This window comes from Lolium rigidum, chromosome 3 (genome assembly GCF_022539505.1).
Source record: "Lolium rigidum isolate FL_2022 chromosome 3, APGP_CSIRO_Lrig_0.1, whole genome shotgun sequence".
Classification (NCBI taxonomy): domain Eukaryota; kingdom Viridiplantae; phylum Streptophyta; class Magnoliopsida; order Poales; family Poaceae; genus Lolium; species Lolium rigidum.
This window is the reverse complement of record NC_061510.1, coordinates 95180280-95202896: the sequence shown is the minus strand read 5'-3', so window position 1 is coordinate 95202896 and position 22617 is coordinate 95180280. Positions and strand designations below refer to the sequence as shown.

At 44.0% G+C, this 22617-nt stretch overlaps 1 protein-coding gene across 1 annotated transcript; it reads right to left on the bottom strand.

Annotated features, from left to right (window-relative positions):
* Nucleotides 1-19997: 19997 nt before the first annotated feature.
* LOC124701966 (putative receptor protein kinase ZmPK1) lies at nt 19998-22617 on the bottom strand. Its single transcript, XM_047234065.1, has one exon. It carries the CDS (start codon nt 22527-22529, stop codon nt 20103-20105), a length of 2427 nt encoding a protein of 808 aa, XP_047090021.1. The 5' UTR covers nt 22530-22617; the 3' UTR covers nt 19998-20102.

Sequence of the window (22617 nt, the reverse complement as noted above, 5' to 3'; positions counted from 1 at the left end):
TTTTTGAAGCGACAACGTGACAAAAAGCTAATACTTTGGCCTTACAACTTCGAGTGAGTCTTACTTGTCTTATAACACATTATATTTTGCTCACCGTATGTCAAAATTTTAACTAATGACTTATATATATGACACTACATATTGAAACGTGCGTAGGTTTCACTTTATTCTTCTCGTCATTAATTTGGAAATTGGAGAAGTTGAAGTCTTAGACTCACTAAGCAAAAAAAAGGATCTATATGTGTCTTGTTTTTTAATGCTCAGAAGGTAATTTTAATTCTTATCGGTTTGTTTTGTTAATTTCCTGCTTTGAACTAATTGATGACTCTTTTATGCATTTTCTTTTGTCGAGCAGCGTATGGCAAACTTTCATCAAGGAAGATACGTCCCGTGAATGGACACCGAAGCTGCGATGGCGTGCGAAAGTAAGTAGTACTACCTAGGTCCACACACCTTTTAATTATCATACTTGACTATTGTTTGATTGCATTATATTCTTGTAAAGAAATGCCCGCAACAACCTCCGGGGACCGGTCTCTGTGGATTCTTCGTTTGCGAGTACATCCGCAGAATTGTCAAAGAGAGAACGAATAATGAAAGAAATAAAGAGGTACAAAAACAATCTTCACAAATTTGTTTTGTTATCATAAGTTGTGCTGAGTTTCAGTAATAGTTGTTTCATGTATTCATTTGTATCTTATTCTTTTATAGTTGGCAAGAAAGCGGAACAAGCTCTCAATCGATGACCGCTTCATAGCAATAGGCGAGGAATTGGCGGGATTTTTCCTTCGGGACGTCATACCACCACTCGCAGAGTTCCACTATGAATGAAGATATACATGTTACATATATAGTTGACTCGAAGAGTACCACTATGCTACATGTAATAGACATATATAGAGTACGCCTCGGAGAGTACCACTATGCATGAAGATCGATTTTCATGCATAGTGCTACTTAATTTGCGATCTTATGCAATAACATGTGTGTTATATTATATGCACCAACTTGCTATGCATCATCTTGATCTTCATGTACTACCTAAACCCAAACACGTTTCTGGTGCATCGACGCGATATGAAACAAACCGATATCCCTAAACCCCTCCAAAAACCCTAAAAAACCAATTCTCTGCCGCGGCAGAGATTTGGGCAAATTCCCTGCCGCGGGGGGAACCTTTGTACCGGTTCGTATTACCAACCGGTACCAAAGATCCTTAGCCCTGAGCTCTCCTGGTGGCCCACGTGGAGGCCCCTTTTATACCGGTTCGTAAGCAACCGGTACGAAAGGGGGGGCTTTAGTGCCGGATAATTAATACCGGTTGCTCAACCGGTACTAAAGCCCCTCTGGAACCGGTACTGATGAGAGATTTTCTACTAGTGGTGGTGGATCTGCAGCACGGTAAGACCATAGAAGGAGTAGATGTAACTGTGGCACAGAGCGAGCTGATCAGAGAGAGAACTGGGCATAGCTAGATCTGTGTATGGAGGAGGCTAGATTCGCAGAGAAGATATTGGGTCGTCGGTGCATGAGCCATGGTGGGCATGTAGGAAAATAATTAGGCGACGACCGCTTGCATTCCTCGCTAATATGCAAGGTCCTCTCGTTTCTGATTTTTGAGGAAGTGTGGTCATGAAAGGCAACGCTTGCCTGCCTCGGTAAGCTTGGCCAGTTGCAACGATAAATAATAAAGACCATCTATCTCTGACGAATCAAAATAATTAGGGTGATGTGGCTGCTTGAGGTTTGAGCTTGCAAACAATAAATGCATTTTACTGGAGATGAACTTTATAGATATTATACATATGCCATTAGAAGGCAACTGCCATTGCGCCATAATACAACCGGTATGAAAACTCAATGATTGTAACCAGTTTTTTGTCAAAAACTGAAATGGATAGAACATATATCACAAGTTGAACCTTATATGTTGATCCTGTTATCAAAAGAGCATCCCAAGATACAAATTACAAACTGGCACACACTGGAATAAACTACTTTCTCCGATTCATATTATATGATAATATAGATGTATTTAGATATATTTTAATTATAGATACATTCATTTTAGTGGCAAGTAATGTGGATTGGAGGAAGTACTATTAGGTGAGACTGGGAGTCAGTGAATTTAGTTGGAGACATTCTTTGAACTGAGAGTGCACAAGATTGACCAAAAATACTACTCCCTATGATCCATATTATTTGCCACTAAAATTGATGTATCTAAAATTAAAATATGTCTAGATGCATCTATACTAGTATTAAGTAATCTGAATTGGGGGGGGGGGGTATTGAAAACACCGGTAATGATAATATCCTGGTGATGAAATTCCTTGAAGAATAAAATACCTTAAGAAAAAATGCCAGCGTCGGACCAAATCAGTAAACTGATTACTCGTAAGACCCTCCTAATCTAAAGTGACGTAACGTATTTTGCCAAAGCTTATAAAGGAGACAATAAATTGCAGAAAAGTAAATAATGCCAATAACCTACTCCGTATATAAATTATGATAATAAAGCTTTTCCCATTTTGGTGTGAGACATATAATGATTCATGTTTTCTAACTTCCTATTACTTATATAAGATGAGGCTGAGAAGGGATTCTTCGGAGATAGGCAATGCTCAACCAGACTCATGTTCTCTGTCTAACTTAAGCTAAATTATACATTGAGGGTGGAGCTAGCTAGAACTATTCATGGGTATGCAATGAATAATCAATATGTTTTGCAAAAAAATCTCAGTATATAAGCTCCTTTTTTTAGATAAACCATAGTTCCTCCGTTCCTGAATATAAGCCATATAGTTTTTCCAGAAAAAATCCAGAATATCAGCTTTAGTGCGACACACCACTTGTATGGAATTATTTTTAGGGATTTGATTATATTATCTTATCTTTTGAAAAGTCCTCTATTTTTCGCATGTCAAATGTTTAACGATAATCCCGCCCAAACCTGGTGTAATTTTCTCTCAATATGTGTTCTTTAGTTTCCGTGCTAAAAACTATATGGCTTATATTTAGGAATAGACGGAGTAATATATTAAGCAAGAAAGCCGCTTCATTAAAGACCTTCCGGTCCCCTTAGGTATCCTGGTAAGGAAAAAAAGTGTGTAAGAAACTTGTTGCCACAGTTTCAAAGTATGGTTACATCATCCAAAAGAAGTTGCAGAATGAAGTTAGGATTAGTAGAATTGAAACAGCTCCTAGCTATATCATGTGTAACTTTGTTTGCTTCTCTCCTGAGTGTTTGAAGGCGACCTTCCCAATATCACCATCTTGAGTGAGAATATAAGCATAAATAGCTATAGTGTCATTCCAGATGCGATCCTCTCCCGAATATAAGCCAACAGCGAGCATAACCCTGTCATTGATTGTTCTTCCCGGCGAGGGTGCTATCTGTTGGTCGGCATAACCCTGTCTTTGTTGTCCTTGCATAGAAGCATGTTGCACCACCCTAGAGTTTGAAGAGCGGACTGTATCGCCAGTCTGAGAAGAAACTTCTGATTCCATATTGGAGCCCTGCATGATCGCCATCGCTGCAGCATGAACTTGAGAAGGGGTACTTAATTTCCTGCAAAAACAAGCATCGTTTCGAGCTTTCCAAATACACCACAAGAACGTATATAGAGAGCTTATGTTTATTTGTGGATGATGAGAAGTAAGCAGGGCTTGGATCATTTGTGGGACCGGGTAATGGTGTTGGGCTAAAAATTCAGTTTTAATATACCAAGGATGACTGTACCAGGCTGCTTTAGCAAAAGGGCATAAGAAAAAGAGGTGCATTTCATCCTCTAGTTTTCCACAATAAGGGCAATTTTCACTTATGTGTTTGGAGTACTTACCTGCTCTTTTACTTGTGGCTAGAGAATTCCTGAGAAGTCTCCAGGCAAAAGTTTGGATCCGTTGCGCCATCTGTTTCTCCTTCCACACCTGGTCCAGTAAAGCTATAACATGTGGAGGAACAATCTTTGGTCTCTGACTTGGAGGAAGCTAGAGATTATTGAAGCAGTGTTTGTATGCACTTTTAGGAGAAAATTGTCCTGTAGGGGTTAGTTTCCACACAAGAATATCCTGACCAGCAGTTTCAATAATTGGAGTTTGAAGAATCGACATAGATACTACAGGACTAAACAAAGAGTTTATTAAGTTGACATTCCAACATTTTTTCCAGGGATCCAAAGGACTTTTACTTGAGCATGATAAGAAAAAGGTTGTTGTTCAATTATGAGATTATCGTAAATTCCTTCCCAACCCTGAAACCAAGGCGTGCTCCAAACTGAACTATTGCCGTCAACAATTTGATAAGTTGTTGCTGAAACAAGTAGTGGTCTCACCTTTAAAACCACTGTCTAGAAGGCAGATTTCGACCCATTAGATTTTGCTCTCCATATAGATGTGTCGTGATGATACTTAGCTTTCAGAATTTGAGCTAACTGACTCTGTGGTTCCTTTGCAAGCCTCCATGCTGCAGAGAGTATAAGCCCTTGATTGATAGCCTGCAAATTCCTTATACCTAGACCACCTGCTTTTTTGTCAAAGGCTTTTTGTCGTTTGGTCTTCCTGTACACCTGTCTACCAAAAGTTCCTAATAATAGCCGTTAGTTTTGTCAGGAATTTTTTTGAGAAAAGGATAGTTGACACGTAGTATACACGTATAGAGGCAAACACAGATTTTATTAGAGTGAGTCTAGCTACATGGGATAAACGGTTGGCTTTATAGTTGGAAAGCTTTGATTTGAATTTGTCGTATATAAAAGCATAAGCTGCAGATCTGTCTTTTGCGGGCAGAATGAGAGGGTGTCCCAAATGAACAAAGGAGTTATCAATATTGGGGGCTGGAAAAATTCTTTTAATATTAACTCGGTCTGTAGGAGGAACGTTTTTACTAAAAAGAATACCAGACTTGTTCCAGTTAGGGATTTGACCCGAGTCTTGACAAAATTGATTTAAAATGTTCGAGATAGTTTGAACCTCTTGCACGTTAGCATTGCCGCAAAAGATAAGATCATCTGCAAACATTAAGGAGTGAAGAGGAGGGCAACCTGGTCCAAGAACAATACATGAGAGTTGGTTTGCTTGCAAGGCGTCCTGCAACTTCAAAGATAGTTCGTTAACTGCAAGGACAAAAAGATACGGCGACAAAGGACAACCCTGAGCTTGTAAATTCTGCGTATAACTGACCATTTATAATTACTGAAAAAGTCGGTGAGGAGATGCAAGCAAGCACAAGTTTTATAAAATGACCGTGAATACCTTTGCGTGCAAGAGCTGAAGTAATACAGTTCCACTCTATTCGATCAAAAGCTTTAGCTAGGTCAATTTTTTAGCATAAAGTCATGGCTTTTCCAAGATCCAAGAGAGAAAGAATGAGCTATCTCTTGTGCCACAATAATATTGTTGGTAATGCGCCTACCTTCAATAAACGCTTGTTGAGAGGGGTGAATGTAATCAAGGAGATGCATTTTGAGCCTATTAGCCAAAGATTTTGCAATAACCTTATAGATGACATTACATAAGCTAATGGGTCTGAAGTCAGAGGGAACAAGGCATTGGAGCTTTTTTGGGATAAGAGCAATTTGAGTATCATTTATATGTGGTGGAAGAATACATGAGTTGTAGAAACTCGTAACTATATTTGTTACATCATCTCCTATCCATTCCCAGGCTGAAATATAGAAACCAACATTAAAACCATCTGGTCCCGGTGATGCATTTCTTCTCATGTCCTTGAGTATTCCTAATATTTCCTGCTTGTCTGGAACAGAGTAGGTGAAGTCATCTGCATGATTTTGTAAATTCATATTTGGGATATATGTAGCATTGTTATTAAAAGTGGAAGTAAAGATGGAGCTGAAATAGTGAACAAACTCATTTGCAATATCATTTGGATCAAACAGGTCATTGCCATGAGCATCACGAATCGATACAATACGATTCCTTCGCTTACGTTTTTGAACCACATTATGAAAGTAAGACGTGTTTCTGTCCCCATGGGTCACCCAATGCTTTTTTGCGCGTTGTCGATAATATTCAGTAAGCTTGGTCAGAGTTACCTCATATTGGGATACCAGATTAAGTTCAAGGTTGTGGTCCTGTTGGTGCACTGGCTGCATTTGAATGTCATTGATTTGGTTTTGTAAGGAATCAAGCTGTTGTTGGATCGGCTTCTTCTTCTTACACCATTTTTTCAAAGTACCTGCAAGGTTAGTTGATCTAGCATGGAAAGATTTATTCACAGTAGAAGACCAAGCATTTTTTGCAACACTTTGAAAATCATCTTCAAAAGTCCACCAATTTTCAAATTTGAAAGTTAGTCTCGGTTTTTGGAATTTTGACTCAGTAGAGACAAGAATAGGAGCATGATCGCTGAGCATGATAGGTAGATTGAAAACATTTGTATTGGGATAAAGAGCACACCATTCTGCATTTGCAAGACAGCGATCTAGTCTCTCAAAAATAGGAGTAGAAGAAAACCTTTTGTTCGTCCAAGTATAGGCTGGACCACTATAACCTAAATCAAAAAGACCACATTGCTTGATGGAAGTATTAAAAGCCGCATACGGTTCCTATTAACATTGATAGAGGTAGTGTCCATATCACACAACATGTCATTCAAGTCACCTAAACAAAAAATTGGCTTGCCGAGATTATCATTGACAAAACTAGAAATGTGATCCCAAATCATATTAGTAAAACGATGGTGTGGGTCCCCATAGATACAAGCCAGAACAAACTCAACATTAGTAGGAACATGCTGAACAAGTGCAAGGATAAGATATCTATTAGAGAACTTAATTGATAGAGAAACTTCATCAGTCCACATCAACCAGAGACCGCCGGAGAGCCTTTCCGAGGGCACTACAAAGCTGTCAGTCATATTGAAACGAGCCTTCAACTGAGAATCAGTGCATTTAGATGATCTAGTTTCTGAAACAAAAGTTACCTGGGCCCTGTGGAATACATCAATCTGGCTAGATACTCCATTTTTCTGGAAGTGTGAAGGCTCCGTCCCTTACCACTGCAATTCCATCCGACGAATTTCAAGGCCGCAGTAGGAGGTGCCATTGTACGCGCGTCACTAACAGCAGGATGCAGCCCTGCTCCAGTATTCACATGGCCATAATTAGAAGCAGCGAGTGGAGACCTACTTCTGGAAATTTGTTGTAAGTTTGCACTCATGGAGATTCGTGGAAGGGGAAAAAACGCACAGAATCCAGAAGAAAAACCTATAGAGGCAAGATGCTTCGGAAGAAAGATTATAGACAGCAAGGAGAAGAGAGAAGCTGTGGATGGTGGAAGGAAAACACCGTGGCGAAAGCGGAGAACAAAAACAGCATCGGCGGCTGAAGTTAAGCTAGCTAGGGTTTCCTTGAGGGTGGGGAAATTGAAGAATAGGGGACAGCCGACGAGGAAATCACTAAGGGGATAGAGGAGGATGGAGCTGATCTGAGAATAGAAGGAAGAATCTGGAGGAAGGAGAGCGGCATCAAAGCCAATCACCGGCATGTAGCCAAAGTCGCCATGGCGGCTCTAAGGGCGTGTTTGGTAGCCCGGGGCTGCTCAGAATCTCTTTCTCCCCTCAACTATGCTGATCTCAACTATGGTAGGTTCAGATTGTTGCCCTTGTTTGGTAGACCGGGTGTGTTAAGAGTTTCTCAGCTGAGAAGCTGTTTGGTTGTCACGTATGAGTTGAGCTGTGCTATACAAAAATAAAAAGCAATCTGGTCCCTGAATACAAACGGTCAAAGCAATCGGGTCCCTGGACAAAAAAACTAAAAAGCAATCGGGTCCTGGTCGTCGCCGCCGGCGAGGGAAGCCGTCGCCGGCGAGTGGAGCCATCGCCGGCGAGTGGAGCCGCCGCCTGAAGGGGAGTCCCTCCTGCTCCGCGCCTGGTGAGGGCGAGCTGCTCCCCTGCTTTATTGCTGGTGGAGTATGCGTGCTGGCCTGTGGAGGCCATGGAACCCCGCGCCTCGCGCCGGCGTCCCCGGCCGGGCCCAGCAGCACCGCGGAGGCCAGGAACCCCACGTCCAGCGTGAGCACGCCCCTCCTGCCAGCGCCGGTTGCCGACGTCGCCGCATCGGAAGACGCCGACGTGGACGGGGATGCAGAGGAGATTGGTCGGGCGCGGCTGCTTGGTCGGGCGGCCGGAAGCGACGGGATTGGGCTGGAGCCTGGAGGCCATGGCGGCTCGCCTGCGGCGGCCATGGCGGCTCGCCTGCTGAGCCTATGCTGTGGAGACCTGCGGAGCTTGGTCGGGCGCGGCTGCTTGGCTCGGGCTCGCTGGAGGGGGAGAGATGGGGGGGAATGGGGACGAAGAAAGGTGGGGGTGCGTTGACCCCTGCGCGCTCGGGCTGAGTTGCGGCCTCGCGGGGCGCGTTTTCGGGCGAGCAGAGCCAGGATGAGGAGCGAAGTTCGATTTGAGCTTCGCTCATGGGCAGGGCTGCGACCCCTTTTCCGTATTGGTTGGGAGTTTCTCTGTTGGGCCGAGACGGTTTAACAAACAAGATCTCCTGGGTAAAAGTGGGATGAGGAGAGAATTTTTTTTTTGATAAAGGATGCTTTATTACTTTTGGAAGCAATTACATCCAGCCTCTGCATAACCAGGATGCACACAGCCGTTCAAGTGTCTGGATTCAAAGTATATATAAAAAAACTAGGCGAAATACATATCGAAGCGATAAATCATATAACGCCTAAGATGAGGATGGCGCTGCAATCCGTAGACTATGCTGCCACCCATGTAGGGAAAAAGTATCCCTCGCCGTAGCCTCCAACCGTGTACAGACCTCCATAAATAGGTCTCGGTTCTCCATCCGCTGAAGAGGTAACCACGAACGGAGAATACCTGTACATCTGTAGATGACCTGCAACAAAGAACAATTTTTATCATTAAAAATCTTGTCATTTCTACTTAGCCAAAGCGCCCAGATAACTGCCAGCGCCCCCACCCTAAGAAGCAACTTAAACCTTGAATCGACACCATGAAGCCAGTTGCCAAAGATATTGGCCACACTAATCGGGGGATACAGGGTAGACGCTACTTGGATGACTGACCATATAGATCTAGCAAAATGGCACTGGAAAAACAGGTGTTTAATAGTTTCATCATGATGACAGAAAACACACCGTTTACTTCCGTGCCAATTCCGCTTAACAAGATTATCTTTTGTAAGAATAACTCCTCGACGAAGGTACCATCCAAAAATCTTAATTTTTAATGGTATCTTCATCTTCCGATTTTTTATTATTATCAATCGGTGTATCGTAATGAAGGATCACATTGTATAGTGATTTGACTGAGAAAGTACCATCTACATGAAGATTCCATCTAAATTCGTCCGGTTCAGGCGATAGGTGAATATCTCCCAGCCGGTGAATTAGATTATTCCATGCCAATAGTCGTTGTCCAAGCAAAACCCGTCTGAACGTCACGTTCGGAGGTGAGGTAGCCATAACTGTGGCAATGGTATCACCTTTGCGACGAACAATACTATACAAAGCAGGATACTGTTCACTTAAGGGAGCATTGTCTAACCAAACATCTTCCCAGAACCGTATCTGTTCTCCATTCTTAATCGAGAAAGTACCATGGCGAAAGAAAACATTCTTTGTCGTCATGAGTCCAGCCCAGAAATGAGAATCCCCAGGTTTCCAAACCACTTGGGATAACGTCTTGGAGCCAAAATACTTTCTCCGAAGAATAGTTTGCCATATCCCATCCTCGGTAAGAAGCTTAAAAAGCCATTTACCCAGCAGAGCTGAATTCTTGACATGTAGGTCGTGAATTCCAAGTCCGCCTTGATCTTTGGGACTACAAACTATGCTCCATTTCACCAGTCGGTACTTCTTTTTCTCGCTGTCCCCTTGCCAATAGAATCTGGATCGATAATAATCGAGTTTATGCAGAATTCCTTTCGGAAAAAGAAAGAATGATAACATATACAGGACCATATTTGTGAGTACCGAATTAATGAGTATCAATCTTCCTCCTAGGGACAACAATTTACCTTTCCAACTACTAAGGCGTTTTTGTAATCTTTCTTCCACAATTTTCCATTCAGCAATCGTAAGTCTCCGATAATGAATCGGAATACCCAAATAGCGAATAGGAAATTGGCCTTGCCCACAACCAAACAACTCGTATATAGAGTCATATCATTTTGGGCCTCACCGAAACAGAACAATTCACTTTTATGGAAATTGATTTTCAATCCCGACAACTGCTCGAAAGCTGCCAAAATTAATTTCAGATTGCGAGCCTTTTCGAGATCATGATCCATAAATAGAATTGTGTCATCGGCGTATTGAAGGATGGATAAACCCCCATCAACCAGATGAGGGATCACACCTTCAATTTGACCATCAGACTTGGCCCGCTCTATGAGTATCGCCAACATATCCGCTACAATGTTAAACAACATCGGTGATAGCGGATCCCCTTGGCGTAACCCTTTTCGTGTTTGAAAATAGTGGCCGGTGTCATCATTAACCCGAATTGCCACACTACCTCCATACACGAAATCATGAATTAGAGCCCGCCACTCTGGAGAAAAACCTTTCATCCTGAGTGTCTGCTGTAAGAAAGACCACTTTACTTTATCATACGCCTTTTCAAAATCTAATTTTAGAATAACCCCATTTAATTTCTTAGTATGCATCTCATGAACCGTCTCATGCAAAACCGCCACACCATCAAGGATGTTCCTTCCTTGCATGAACGCGGTTTGTGATGGCTGGACGACATGATCCGCAACCGTATTAAGTCTAATGGTGGCCACTTTCGTGAAAATCTTGAAACTGGCGTTTAAAAGGCAAATAGGTCTATATTGTTGGATCCTTTCTGCCTCATTAACCTTCGGTAACAAAATTACTTCACCAAAATTTAGACGAAATAATTCTAGTTGTCCTGTGTGTAGAGCACTGAACAAGTCTAGAAGGTCTGATTTGATTGTATCCCAGAAAGTTTGATAAAACTCCGCTGGAAAACCATCTGGACCCGGTGCTTTGTTGCATTCCATCTGAAAAATTGCCTTCTGAACCTCTTCCTCAGAATTAGGTGCGGTTAGTAGGCCATTTTCTTCAGCAGAAACTTGGGGTATATCATCCGTTAAGTCCTCATTAAGAGAAAAGGAGCTTTCCTCCGGAGGCCCAAACAGATCTTTATAATAATTAGTAATGTAAGATTTGAGTTGCTCATGGCCTTCAATCACCCCTTCATCTTGGATGAGAGAATGAATACGTTTCTTCCGATGTCTTCCATTGGCCAGGCCATGAAAATATCTCGTATTCGAATCTCCTTCCAATATGAATTGGGCTTTTGATCGTTGATACCATTTGAGTTCCTCTTCGCGAAGGAGACCCGCCATCTCTTGCATGGACAGCGGTCTCACTTCCGCTATAGCCTCTAGGTCATCGATCACTTTTGATAATCGAGCCTTCTCCTTTTTAAGAATACCAGCCGTATGGGCAGCCCAACCAGAGAGATGTTTGCGCATTGCCCGCATCTTATTATTCCATCTCATAATTGGTGTGCTACCCCCGACGGGTCTTTCCCAAACCTTTTTGACCATCTCATGGAACCCATCTCGATGTAGCCAGCCAATTTCAAATTTGAACGGCCGTTTACATACAAGTCGAGGGTTCCCAGTGGTAAGAAGGATAGGAGCATGGTCAGACAGTTTTTCAATACGTTCTAGCGCACGGACAGATACCATTAGATATTTAAGTTCCCATTCGGTATCCATCAACACACGATCTAGCTTTTCGTATGTGGGTTCAGACAAACTGTTGGCCCATGTAAACTGTCGACCGGACAAAAACACCTCTCTTAAGTCCAAACTGTCAATGACAGCATTGAACAAGAAAGGCCAATGACCATCGAAAAGACCCTTACTTTTCTCATGAGGAAATCTCAGCAAATTGAAGTCCCCTCCGATCAAAATCGGATGTGGGTTATCTTTTGCAAGATTTACCAACTCACGTAAAAAGTCGGCCTTAAAGGCATCTTGGGCAGCACCATACACAGCAACCAGACTCCAGATGAAACCGTCAGCTTTGTTCTGAATATCGAGCTTAATGTGATACTCTCCATCACAACTAGCTAAAACAGTCATGTGTCTATGCGGACGCCAAGTAAAATGCCCCCAGACCTACCACGAGGCGGGCGAGAAAACCACTGAAAGTTAATCCCGCCTGATAAACGGTCGAGAAAACTCTGTGAGAAATTTCGCCTACCCGTCTCGGAAATAGCAATAAAGTCTAAATCATAATCTCTACAACCATCTGCAATGTGAGAATGCTTAGCCAAGTCGCCCGGACCTCTCGCTATTCGAAACATGCCATTCATCGAGAGACTAATTTATTTTTAGAACTTTTGCTATATCTACGAGATTTCTTTCCAGCCGAAGATCGAGAACCACGTGCAGAAGCATTTAGATCATAAACTGAACTAAGCTCTGAGTGTTCTAGATCAACTTCTGTAATATTACTAATAATAGCCGAGAGAAGCTGACCATCTAAGATGTCATCATCTTCATCATCATCTACTATGGTAGTTTCAGACCCAGTGGATCCAGTCGGAGCAACCGTTAAACGGTCAAGCTCGTTCTGTCTCAACACATTAGTCGAAACCAAAATCTCATCTGACCGAGACCCCAAAGAGAAACCTATACTACTCAAATTAGAAGAAATACGAACATCAGAAAAAGAAGTAAACGACTTGGCTGGCTGTTTAGTACCTGCCGCGTCGAGGTTCATCTCCGCCTTGCGCCGCATGGCCCTCTGCATCACGTCCTCATCCGTAGCCCCCGCACCGTCCTCCGACAACGCGTACCGCTCGCTCCTCCTCACCATCGGCTGAACGACGGGTGGAGGTCTCGTGGTACGAGGCTGCTGCCTAGGGAAGGCTGGCGGAGAAGGACTCGAGCGTGGTGGAGACGGAACGGAGGCATGTGTCGGTGGTGGTGAAGACGACTCCGAAGCAGGTGAAAGTGGACTCGATGTAGGGGTAGATGGCGAGGAAGCCCCCTGATCGAATCCCGCAGCGACGCCTTTGCCCCCCTAGGCGAAGGGGGGGCGGAAGACGAGCGACTGGGGCACCTCCCCAGCCCGGCTTGCTCCACCTCCTGGGGCGATGGAAAGGCCACGCCCGGATGCGCCTCCTCCCGGCCGCCGTCACGCGAAAGCCTGGCCTCCCGCTGCTCCTCGCTGCGCCCAGGGGCAGCATGAGACGACTGGGCCGGAGAAGCAGACTGCTGAAGCACCTCCTCGCCGTGCGGCTGCAGCTGCACCGTCGGGCCTGGGGAGGGCTGATGTGGCTCCGCTGGGCGTGGGGAAGGCAGCTGCTGCCCCGCCTGGACATGGTCCTGCAGCTGCCGCCCGCCCTGGCGTCCCGCGAGCTGCTGCTGGCCCGCCGGTGGAGACCCGGCCTGCAGCTGTCCCGGATGAGGAGAGAATATCTGAGCTCCCCCAATCTACCAAACACACCCTAAGCAGAGGTAAAGGATGGGATGCAAGGGAAGATGACATATTGAGTTGGCAACGGCAAACCTGAGAATAGAATGCATGGTTTCTCTGTCAGATTTATTTCTGCACTTCACAATTTTTAATTGCTTCTTTGTTAGGTATCTTGCTATTTTGGTGGGGATTTATCTACAAATCGTTGCTTGAGGTGAGTAAATACAAACATGGTGTAGATGTTTGGTGCACCTTCCAGTAATTTACTTTGGTGATTTAAATACATATAAAATGTACATAAAGTTATAATCATGTGTTATTCTCTTTGAAGCCTTTCTGGATGTAGAAGTGCTAGATGATTATTGAGTTGTTTAATAAATACTTAGATTTGCAATATTTGAGCTAAAATAAGCAGCTCAATGAACGGTCTTTGAAAAATATGTATATAGCTGGTCAGCATATGCAGCCATTTCATCTGCGCTACCGATGTTATGCCACTATTTGATTCTCCAACAGGTGTTTGGTGCCATTGCTTACAATTATATGTTCATTATCTTGCTTGTAGCAGCGCAGGTTAAGTACGTCATCAGTATCATGTGCCATACAAGTAAGACATAATGAAAGATTTTGCATCTCCACAAGAAGTTGAAGAAGTAGAATAGTGAAAGGAACTTGCAGCTATGCATACGTATTGTGGTGATTCTGTTCCGTTATTTGGAGTTCAAACGACTTGCTACGTAGCTAATCAAGAAACTATCCTTCGTTAGTCTATGATAGATTGTAAGCTCGTATGTCAAGTGTGTTAGCTGTGTAAATATTATGTTATATTGCGTGATGTGAACAAATCATTGATACAGCATCTTATTGTGCTATGTGATTTATTTCTAAAAAATGCATTTTATTTTTTGTAACACCTTATTGTGATATCTAGAATATTTGTGGGAAACATATTTATTTTTTGTATTCTGGAAATTCAAACCGGCGACGACTAGGATAATGGGCCATTTTGCCCGTCACTAGTAACCTCATACCAGTGACTCGTCATTAGTGACAGGCGCTTTGCCCGTCACTAGTGAGCCTTTTGAGCATGTCACCGATAGCCTATTCTGTAGTAGTGCTACTTGTCATAACTGCAAATGCCAGACGGAAACCGCAAGACACATTGTTTTTGAGTGTAGATACTCCAATAGGGTTTGGCAGCAAGCGACCACCTGGCTCTCGTGCCCATAGTTACTACTGAATTTGGGATCGGGACACGAAACTGTTCTTCAGTACTAGCATGCCATCACGAGGTCGCCAAGGCTTGAAGTTTGCCGTCACCCTGATAATATGGGAGTTCTTGAAGGAGAGAAATTACAGGGTTTTCAGCAACAAGGCTTCCATGCCTATGTCCGTCATGAAAAAGATAAAGGAGGAGAGAAGAACTGGATCTTGGCGGGAGCTAAACACCTAGGAGAAATAACGGCGTACTTATGTTCGTTTCTTTTTTATTTTTTTTCAGTTGGCCTTGGCATCAATGTTTGCTTCTTCTTTATCAAAATGAAAGGCAATGCTTTTGCTTCGTTTCAAAAAAAAATTCAAAGTATTATAGCTCAAGGATTACATGCGCTTGATAAAAGATATCAGCCAGCGAAAAATATAAATTGCCTCCTAGGCAACCATCAGCAACTGGTTGCATCAAGTAACCATGAACTCCCGATGGTCCTCTAGGAAAACGAAACGTCATGGCTGAATCTAGTGACAGCCAAGTAAATAACCTGCAATTTTTTTTGTAGATCCGATCTTGTTAAACACGATATCATTTCTGCAATTTCATATTGGCCAACGAATAGCCGAGACCCCAACATATATGTATCATAGCTTTTGTTTTCCTGTCAATGTCGTTTAGCCAACTAGACGATAACCCGCACATTGTTGCGGGACATTAAAATGATTTTTTCTGACAACGGACCGTGTTAAAAATTTCGACGCAATTGTTATAAACCTGTGATCAACCAATGGATTCATTAGCTCATTTCTTTAATTATGCTCTCTAACCGAACTTAATGTGTGTTCTTTGCACCATATATACCGAGCACATGGAATGAAAATATCGCAAGTCATCATCCATTACTTAGCAGAAGAGTCATGAAAACGAAGTCATCGGATACGGTAAATATAATATGAAAACGTGACATAAATAATAAGAGAAGGGCAAGATTGGTAATAACAGTAAAATATTTTAAAGACTTCTTCCCCATTTTTAACTGCTAGCTAGAAGAATAGAGGCCAAATACAGATGACAGAAATCCAACCCCATTACATTTTTTTTCGATAAAGGATGCTTTATTACTTCAAGAAGCAATTACATCCAGCCTCTGCATAACCAGGATGCACACAGCCGTTTGTTGTCTCACGAGTCCAAAGTTACGAAAACAAAAAGGCGAAATACATATTGGAACGATGAATCATATGACGCCTAAGATGTAGGTGGAGCTACTATCCGAAGACTATGCTGCCACCCATGTAGGGAAAAAGTATCCCTCGCCGTATCCTCCAACCGTGTACAGACCTCCGTAAATAGGTCTCGGTTCTCCACACGCTGAAGAGGTAATCACGAACGGAGAATACCCGTGCATCTGTAGATGACCTGCAACAAAGAGCAATTTTTTTCATTAAAGATCTTGTCATTTCTACATAGCCAGAGCGCCCAGATAACTGCTAGCGCCCCCATCCTAAGAAGCATTTTAAACCTTGAGTTAATACCATGAAACCAATTGCCAAAGACATTAGCGACACTAGTCGGCGGATACAAGGTAGACGCTACTTGGATGACTGACCATATAGATCTCGCAAACTGGCACTGGAAGAATAAATGTTTGATGGTTTCATCATGATGACAAAAGACACATAGTGTACTTTCGTGCCAATTCCGCTTAACAAGATTGTCTTTGGTGAGTATGACCCCGCGACGAAGGTACCATCCAAAAAAAAAATATTTTTAATGGTATCTTCATCTACCAAATTTTTTTATTATTATCAACTGGTAAGTCAGAAAGCAGGATCGCATTGTATAAAGATTTTACGAAAAAAGTACCATCTACATGGAGGTTCCATCGAAATTCATCTGGCTCTGGCGATAACTGAATATCTCCAAGCCGCTGAATTAGACTGTTCCATGCCACAAGTCTTTGTCCTAGTAAAACTCGTCTGAATGTCACATTCGAAGGTGAAGTAGCCATTACAGTTGCAATGGTATCACCTTGTCGACGTGCAATTCTATACAAAGCGGGATACTGTTCACTTAGAGGTGCATTGTCTAGCCAAGCATCCTCCCAGAACCGTATCTGTGCTCCATTCTTAATAGAGAAAGTCCCATGTCGAAAAAACACATTTTTTGTCGCCATAAGACCAGCCCAGAAGTGTGAATCCCCAGGTTTCCAAACCACTTGAGATAATGTCTTCGAGCCGATGTACTTTCTCCGAAGTATAGTTTTCCAAATCCCATCCTCGGTAAGTAGCTTAAAAAGCCATTTACCCAGTAGAGCTGAATTCTTGACCTCCAGGTCGTGAACTCCAAGCCCTCCTTGATCTTTGAGACTACAAACTATACTCCATTTAACCAGTCGATATTTCTTTTTCTCGTTGTCCCCTTGCCAAAATAATCTGGATCGATAATAATCGAGTTTATGCAGAATTCCTTTCGGTAGGATGAAGAATGATAACATATACAGTACCATATTAGTTAGTACTGAATTAATGAGTACCAATCTTCCACCCAGGGACAACAATTTACCTTTCCAACTACTGAGACGTTTTTGTAATCTTTCTTCCACTAATTTCCATTCCGCAATTGTCAGTCTCCGATAGTGAATCGGAATACCCAAATAATGAATCGGAAATTGGCCTTGCCCACAACCAAATAACTCTGTATACAGAGCTACATCGTCTTGGGCGTCACCGAAGCAGAACAATTCACTTTTATGGAAGTTAATTTTCAATCCTGATAATTGCTCAAAAGCTGCTAAAATTAATTTCAGATTTCGAGCTTTTTCAAGATCGTGATCCATAAAAAGAATTGTGTCATCAGCGTATTGAAGGATAGATAAGCCACCATCAACCAGATGTGGAATCACACCTTCAATCTGACCATCAGACTTGGCTCTCTCTATGAGTACCGCCAACATATCCGCTACGATGTTAAACAACATCGGAGATAGCGGATTCCCTTGGCGTAACCCTTTTCGTGTTTGGGAGTAGTGTCCAATGTCATCATTAACCCGGATTGCAACACTACCTCCATACACGAAATCATTAATTAGAGCTCGTCACTCAGGCGAAAAGCCTTTCATCCTGAGTGTCTGTTGAAGTAAAGACCATTTAACTTTATTATATGCCTTCTCAAAATCAAGTTTTAAAATAACCCCATTTAATTTCTTAGAATGCATCTCATGTACCGTCTCATGCAAAACCGCCACTCCATCAAGGATATTACGTCCTTGCATAAAGGCTATCTGCGATGGTAAAACAACATGATCCGCAACCGTATTAAGTCTAATGGTGACCACTTTACATATACCATGACCATCTATCCTCGTTGCGTGGATATAGGAAAGTAGCATAATTCCTAACGTAATTTGACCAATTTTCTCAAGTACTGAATGCACTCGGTGCTGTTTCCTTCCATTCTCCATGAACTTAAACCGATCGATGATACTCTGCCATGAACCAAAAGGAGACAGATATAAAATTTCAAGCAACATGTGTGAACACATTTGTCTTATAGGCGATTGCTTCCATTATGAACGATATTCGTTCATCACACGCTGGGTACGACTTCTTTGTGTCAAGATTTTTTTTGGTTTTTCCCCTGTCAATGGTCCATGCATAGAGAACCCCAGCCGAGCGAATTAATGTGACGCACATAACGAGTCGGTATGAACGAAATTCATTCATCAGGCTCTAAGTACTAACTTTTTGTGTCATATTTTTTTTCCACGTGGAAGTGGTTTAAATTATTATTTTTGCCCACATATGACTTCGGGCCTGTAAAAATATCTCTTGCCCATATAAAAAATTAACAAAAACTGGCCTATGTGTGATACCAGGAACTCACCTGTTCAAATTTAATAGTAAAGATATGTTTTTTCGATAAAGGGAATATATTAATATCAAAAAGATATCAATTACACTCATCCTCTGCAACAATGCACCACCCTAATGGCACTACGGATGCACAAAGCCAAAAAAAAAGGAAAAGAAAACTAAGAAACAAAAGTCCCGCTACAGTATTTCGGGCCTAACAACAGCAATACATCCACCGCCAAGACAACACCTGAAATACAGACTCTCCAAAAACGACGCCTCCAAGAAGTGAACAATGCTCAAACACCGTCGTCGCCCGATCAACGATCTTATGTTTTTACCCTGAAGATAATCCTCGCTCTCAAAACAATGCTTCCAACAAGGTCATTGTCAGGCACAACCAGTTAAGGCCAGACCTTGGATTTTCACCCTGAAAGGTAGGACTCTGAATTTTACTTGTGTTGTCGCCCACACTTTCATACCGCTGCTGTGAAGCCCGGAACACCAAGCAAGTCCCTCAACAGCGCGGAGACTTGAACCTCCCTTAGCTAGTCCTCCCCTCCGGCCTTCATGAACTTCTCTTCTTCCGACTTTCATCATGGATCCATAGTCACTTGATGTCAACACAGAAAAAGAGCTTCGCGCCGCTCCCTCCAGAACCAATCGGTCGGAATAAAAGCATGGGTGCGCACGACCGAATACCACCGATCCAGCAAACTCCAGGCAAAAAGCACTGTTACATTCGCCGGCGGAGCCTTCCGGAACTCAATAATCACGAGTCCGGGAATCCGGTAGGTCTTCCTCTTCACGCAAGAGAGACCCTAGGACCACCACCTTTATTCAGGTCAGACCCCCACGTCGGCGACCATCCCGGGCTGGCCACTCCAACCCTCCACCGGCGACACCGTCGCCGGCTTCCATGCTTCTCCATCTCGCCGCCGGAACGCGGTGATAGATCGATAGATCCACCACCACCAACCGCAGGCCGACCCTCTCCGGCGAAGAAGAGGGTCACCTCCACCGTCGTACCCAAGGCTTCTGCCCCGGGCGACCTCGTGTCGCGGGTGAAGCCCGAGATCGCCTCCACTCACCGACGAGAGGCGGGGGGGGGGAATTGGCGCATGCCAAGGGCCTGGCCGCCGCCCACCACCAGCCCCTGCCGGAGTGCTACGGAGAGCCGACGGGACGAGGGAGACCGCAGCGCAGGCCGCCGCCGCCCATCCCATCCGCGCCGGCCGGTCCACCAGGGGAGAGCCGACGGCAGAAGGGGCGCAGCGCAGGCCGCCGCCGCCCATCACATCCGCGCATGTCGGTCCGCCATGCGTCGAGGAGGGGAGATCCGGCCGCCGTCCACCATGCATCGACGAGGAAGGGCCCCCGCCGCCGCCACGCCCCTTGGGTCTTTGCCCCGGCGGCGCTACCGGCGGCGGCGGCGGCGGTTAGGGCTGGGAGGGTTTGGTGCGGGGATGTATGCTGATAAAATTTATTTACTTATCTGTGCAAGATCACATTGAATTATTTTCACACCAGTCACACAGTACAATATCACCTCTTTGTAACGATGGTAATTATGGTAGGGAACATTATTCCATCTGTGCATGCAAAGTTTGCACCACATGGCCCATGCTTGGTCTGTTGCGGCGCTCCTCTTCCACACATGATACTGCAATCTTAAGTAGCATGATAACTTGTGAATGGTTAAAATCTCCATGCAGTTTGTAGTCAACAAACTCCAGAAGCCATGACTGATCCTCGTTTGCTAACTTCTCCTTAATAATCTCAGTAGAGCATCTAACAGCCATTTCCACCTCCTCCTGGCCCTCAACCACCCATTCAGAGACACGGATCCCCTTCACTAATTCAAGAAGCACTACTCCATAGCTGTAAACATCAGCCTTACCAGTGATTGGAAGATTTAGAGCCCATTCTGGTGCAATATATCCCCTAGTTCCATGCACCCTAGACAACATTTGTGTGCTTGATTCTCGTTTCAGTAGCTGCACCAGTCCAAAATCTGCAATCTTGGGCTCAAAGTCTTTATCTAACAATATGTTCTCTGGTTTGACATCACAGTGCACTATCCATTCAAGACACTCATGGTGGAGATAGGCTAGTCCTTTTGCTACTCCAAGTGCAATATTGTACCTTTGGTGCCATTGGAGCACAGGAGAAAAGCCCTGATGATCAAACAGAATTCTGTCTAAAGAACCATTTTCAATGAACTCGGAAACCAAGAGCTTGTGGTTCTTCTCGGCACAAAATCCCCAGATTGTGATCAGATTCAAATGATAAATTCTTCCTATAACACTCAACTCAGACCTAAATTCTTGGTCTCCTTGGATGATATCATTTAGCTTCTTCACTGCGACCTTCCTTTCATCATCGAGGACTCCCATGTAAACTGCTCCTGATCCTCCACTGCCCAGCTCTTGTTGGAAATGATTGGTTGCTTTCTGTAACTCCTTGTAGCTAAACATTCGAAACTGGCTGGAAATTATCATGTAGCCTACATCATCTGTAATCTCGGGTGTTTTTTCCCATTTGTAAACAACACAACAACCGCCAATGATAAGAACTACTTCAACAACAAGCAGTGTCAATGCAGAAGAGAGGAATGATCCAAACTTGAATTTGGAAGTGTCACCTTGGACCAGCTGTGATGAAGGATACGCCTCTTCCTCGGCAAGCTTGCAAACATGGGCTGGTCCAGAAGCTAATTCTTGTGAAGGCAACGTTGTGTTGGTTTTGGGAACTTTCACATAGATGAAATTATCAAAGGATTGCAGCATCTTGCCATTGAAAAGAAAGATCTTCAAGAAACACGAGCCTAATCCCCTTTTGTAACCAAAAGCTTGGCAATCTACGCTGTCCAAGCATTTATTTCTACAATCAAATACTGGCACTGAATTAATGATTTCAACGTCATACCCGTAGAAGTCAGTTGTGTCGAGTCTGACGAATGAGAAATCTTTGGTTGCCCCCTTGCCTCCTTCTCTTTTGGCTGTTAAGTTCACGTTGCGCCTACACCCCTTGCTCCAGTCGCCAGGGTCATTCATTTTGAAGCCTGGGATACAAGAACAGTACGGGAGCTTTGGTGTGCTTGTGCAGAAGCTGTTTTGGCCACACAGGCCATGTATATCGCAAACTTGACGAAGTGCCATCCAAGAAACCGACCAACTACCGCTGCTTGCGTCCAGGCTATACAGCCTAAGGTTTCCGTCGTAATCCAGAGTCAATCTCCTCATGACCATGTCATGACCAAGATCAGACGATTCGAAGCTAAGCCCATCGCTAGCTAGAAACTTGCCCTTCTGATCCAGAACCCCATATCGTGTACTGTTGTAAGTAACCCTAGCGTTGTCCAACGAAGTTTTGTAAGGGTCAGGCCAGTATAAGCTGCTGGTCTCTGGGCCATAGTAGATAAGCTTCAGCACGTTGTCACTGTCAAAGAAAAAGGTAAAGAGCCCGGAAGAAAGTAAACCCCTAGCAGATGCAGATACCAGGTTTGCACCCCGAGTCATGGGCTGCAACGGCAGAAGTGTGTCGGTTGGCGAGTCGAAGCTCCTCCAGAGGTGCCTGCCGTCGGGGTCTATGACGACGAGGTTGCCGGTGTCGAGAAGCTCCGCGTGGCTGGCACCGGCCGCACTGCTTGTGTTGGTGCTCCAGACAGGCTTGTCGTTGTAGTCACGAAGGACCAAGCTCCCGTCCTTGTGGAAGGTGAGGCTGGACCCTTTCCCGTTCACTGGAGCGTCGCGGTTGGCCGTCCATGCGACGGTGGACAAGCCGGAGAACCAGATGGAGAACGTGAAGGCGTTGGTGGCGACCTTGTAGAAGCCGCAGGCGAAGGCGCCATTGGGCGACACGAGGATGGTGATACTGGTGTCGTCCTTGGTGGAGATGGAGGAGCCTCTTGCAAGGATGTTGTTGCTGCTGCTATGATCGTTTGCAAGAGCAGTGGAGAGTATGAGAAGGAAGGAGATGGATGCGTTGAAAATGTAGACACCTCCCATGTTCTTGTTAATGAACTGTACTGAGAGGAGCACGAGAGAAGAACTAGCTAGGGGGAGTGCTTTGCTACATACATGGAGAAAGAGGGCA

Excerpts from the sequence above, each read along its gene's own strand:
- LOC124701966 (XM_047234065.1), bottom strand. The coding sequence starts at position 22,529 with ATGGGAGGTGTCTACATTTTCAACGCATCCATCTCCTTCCTTCTCATA.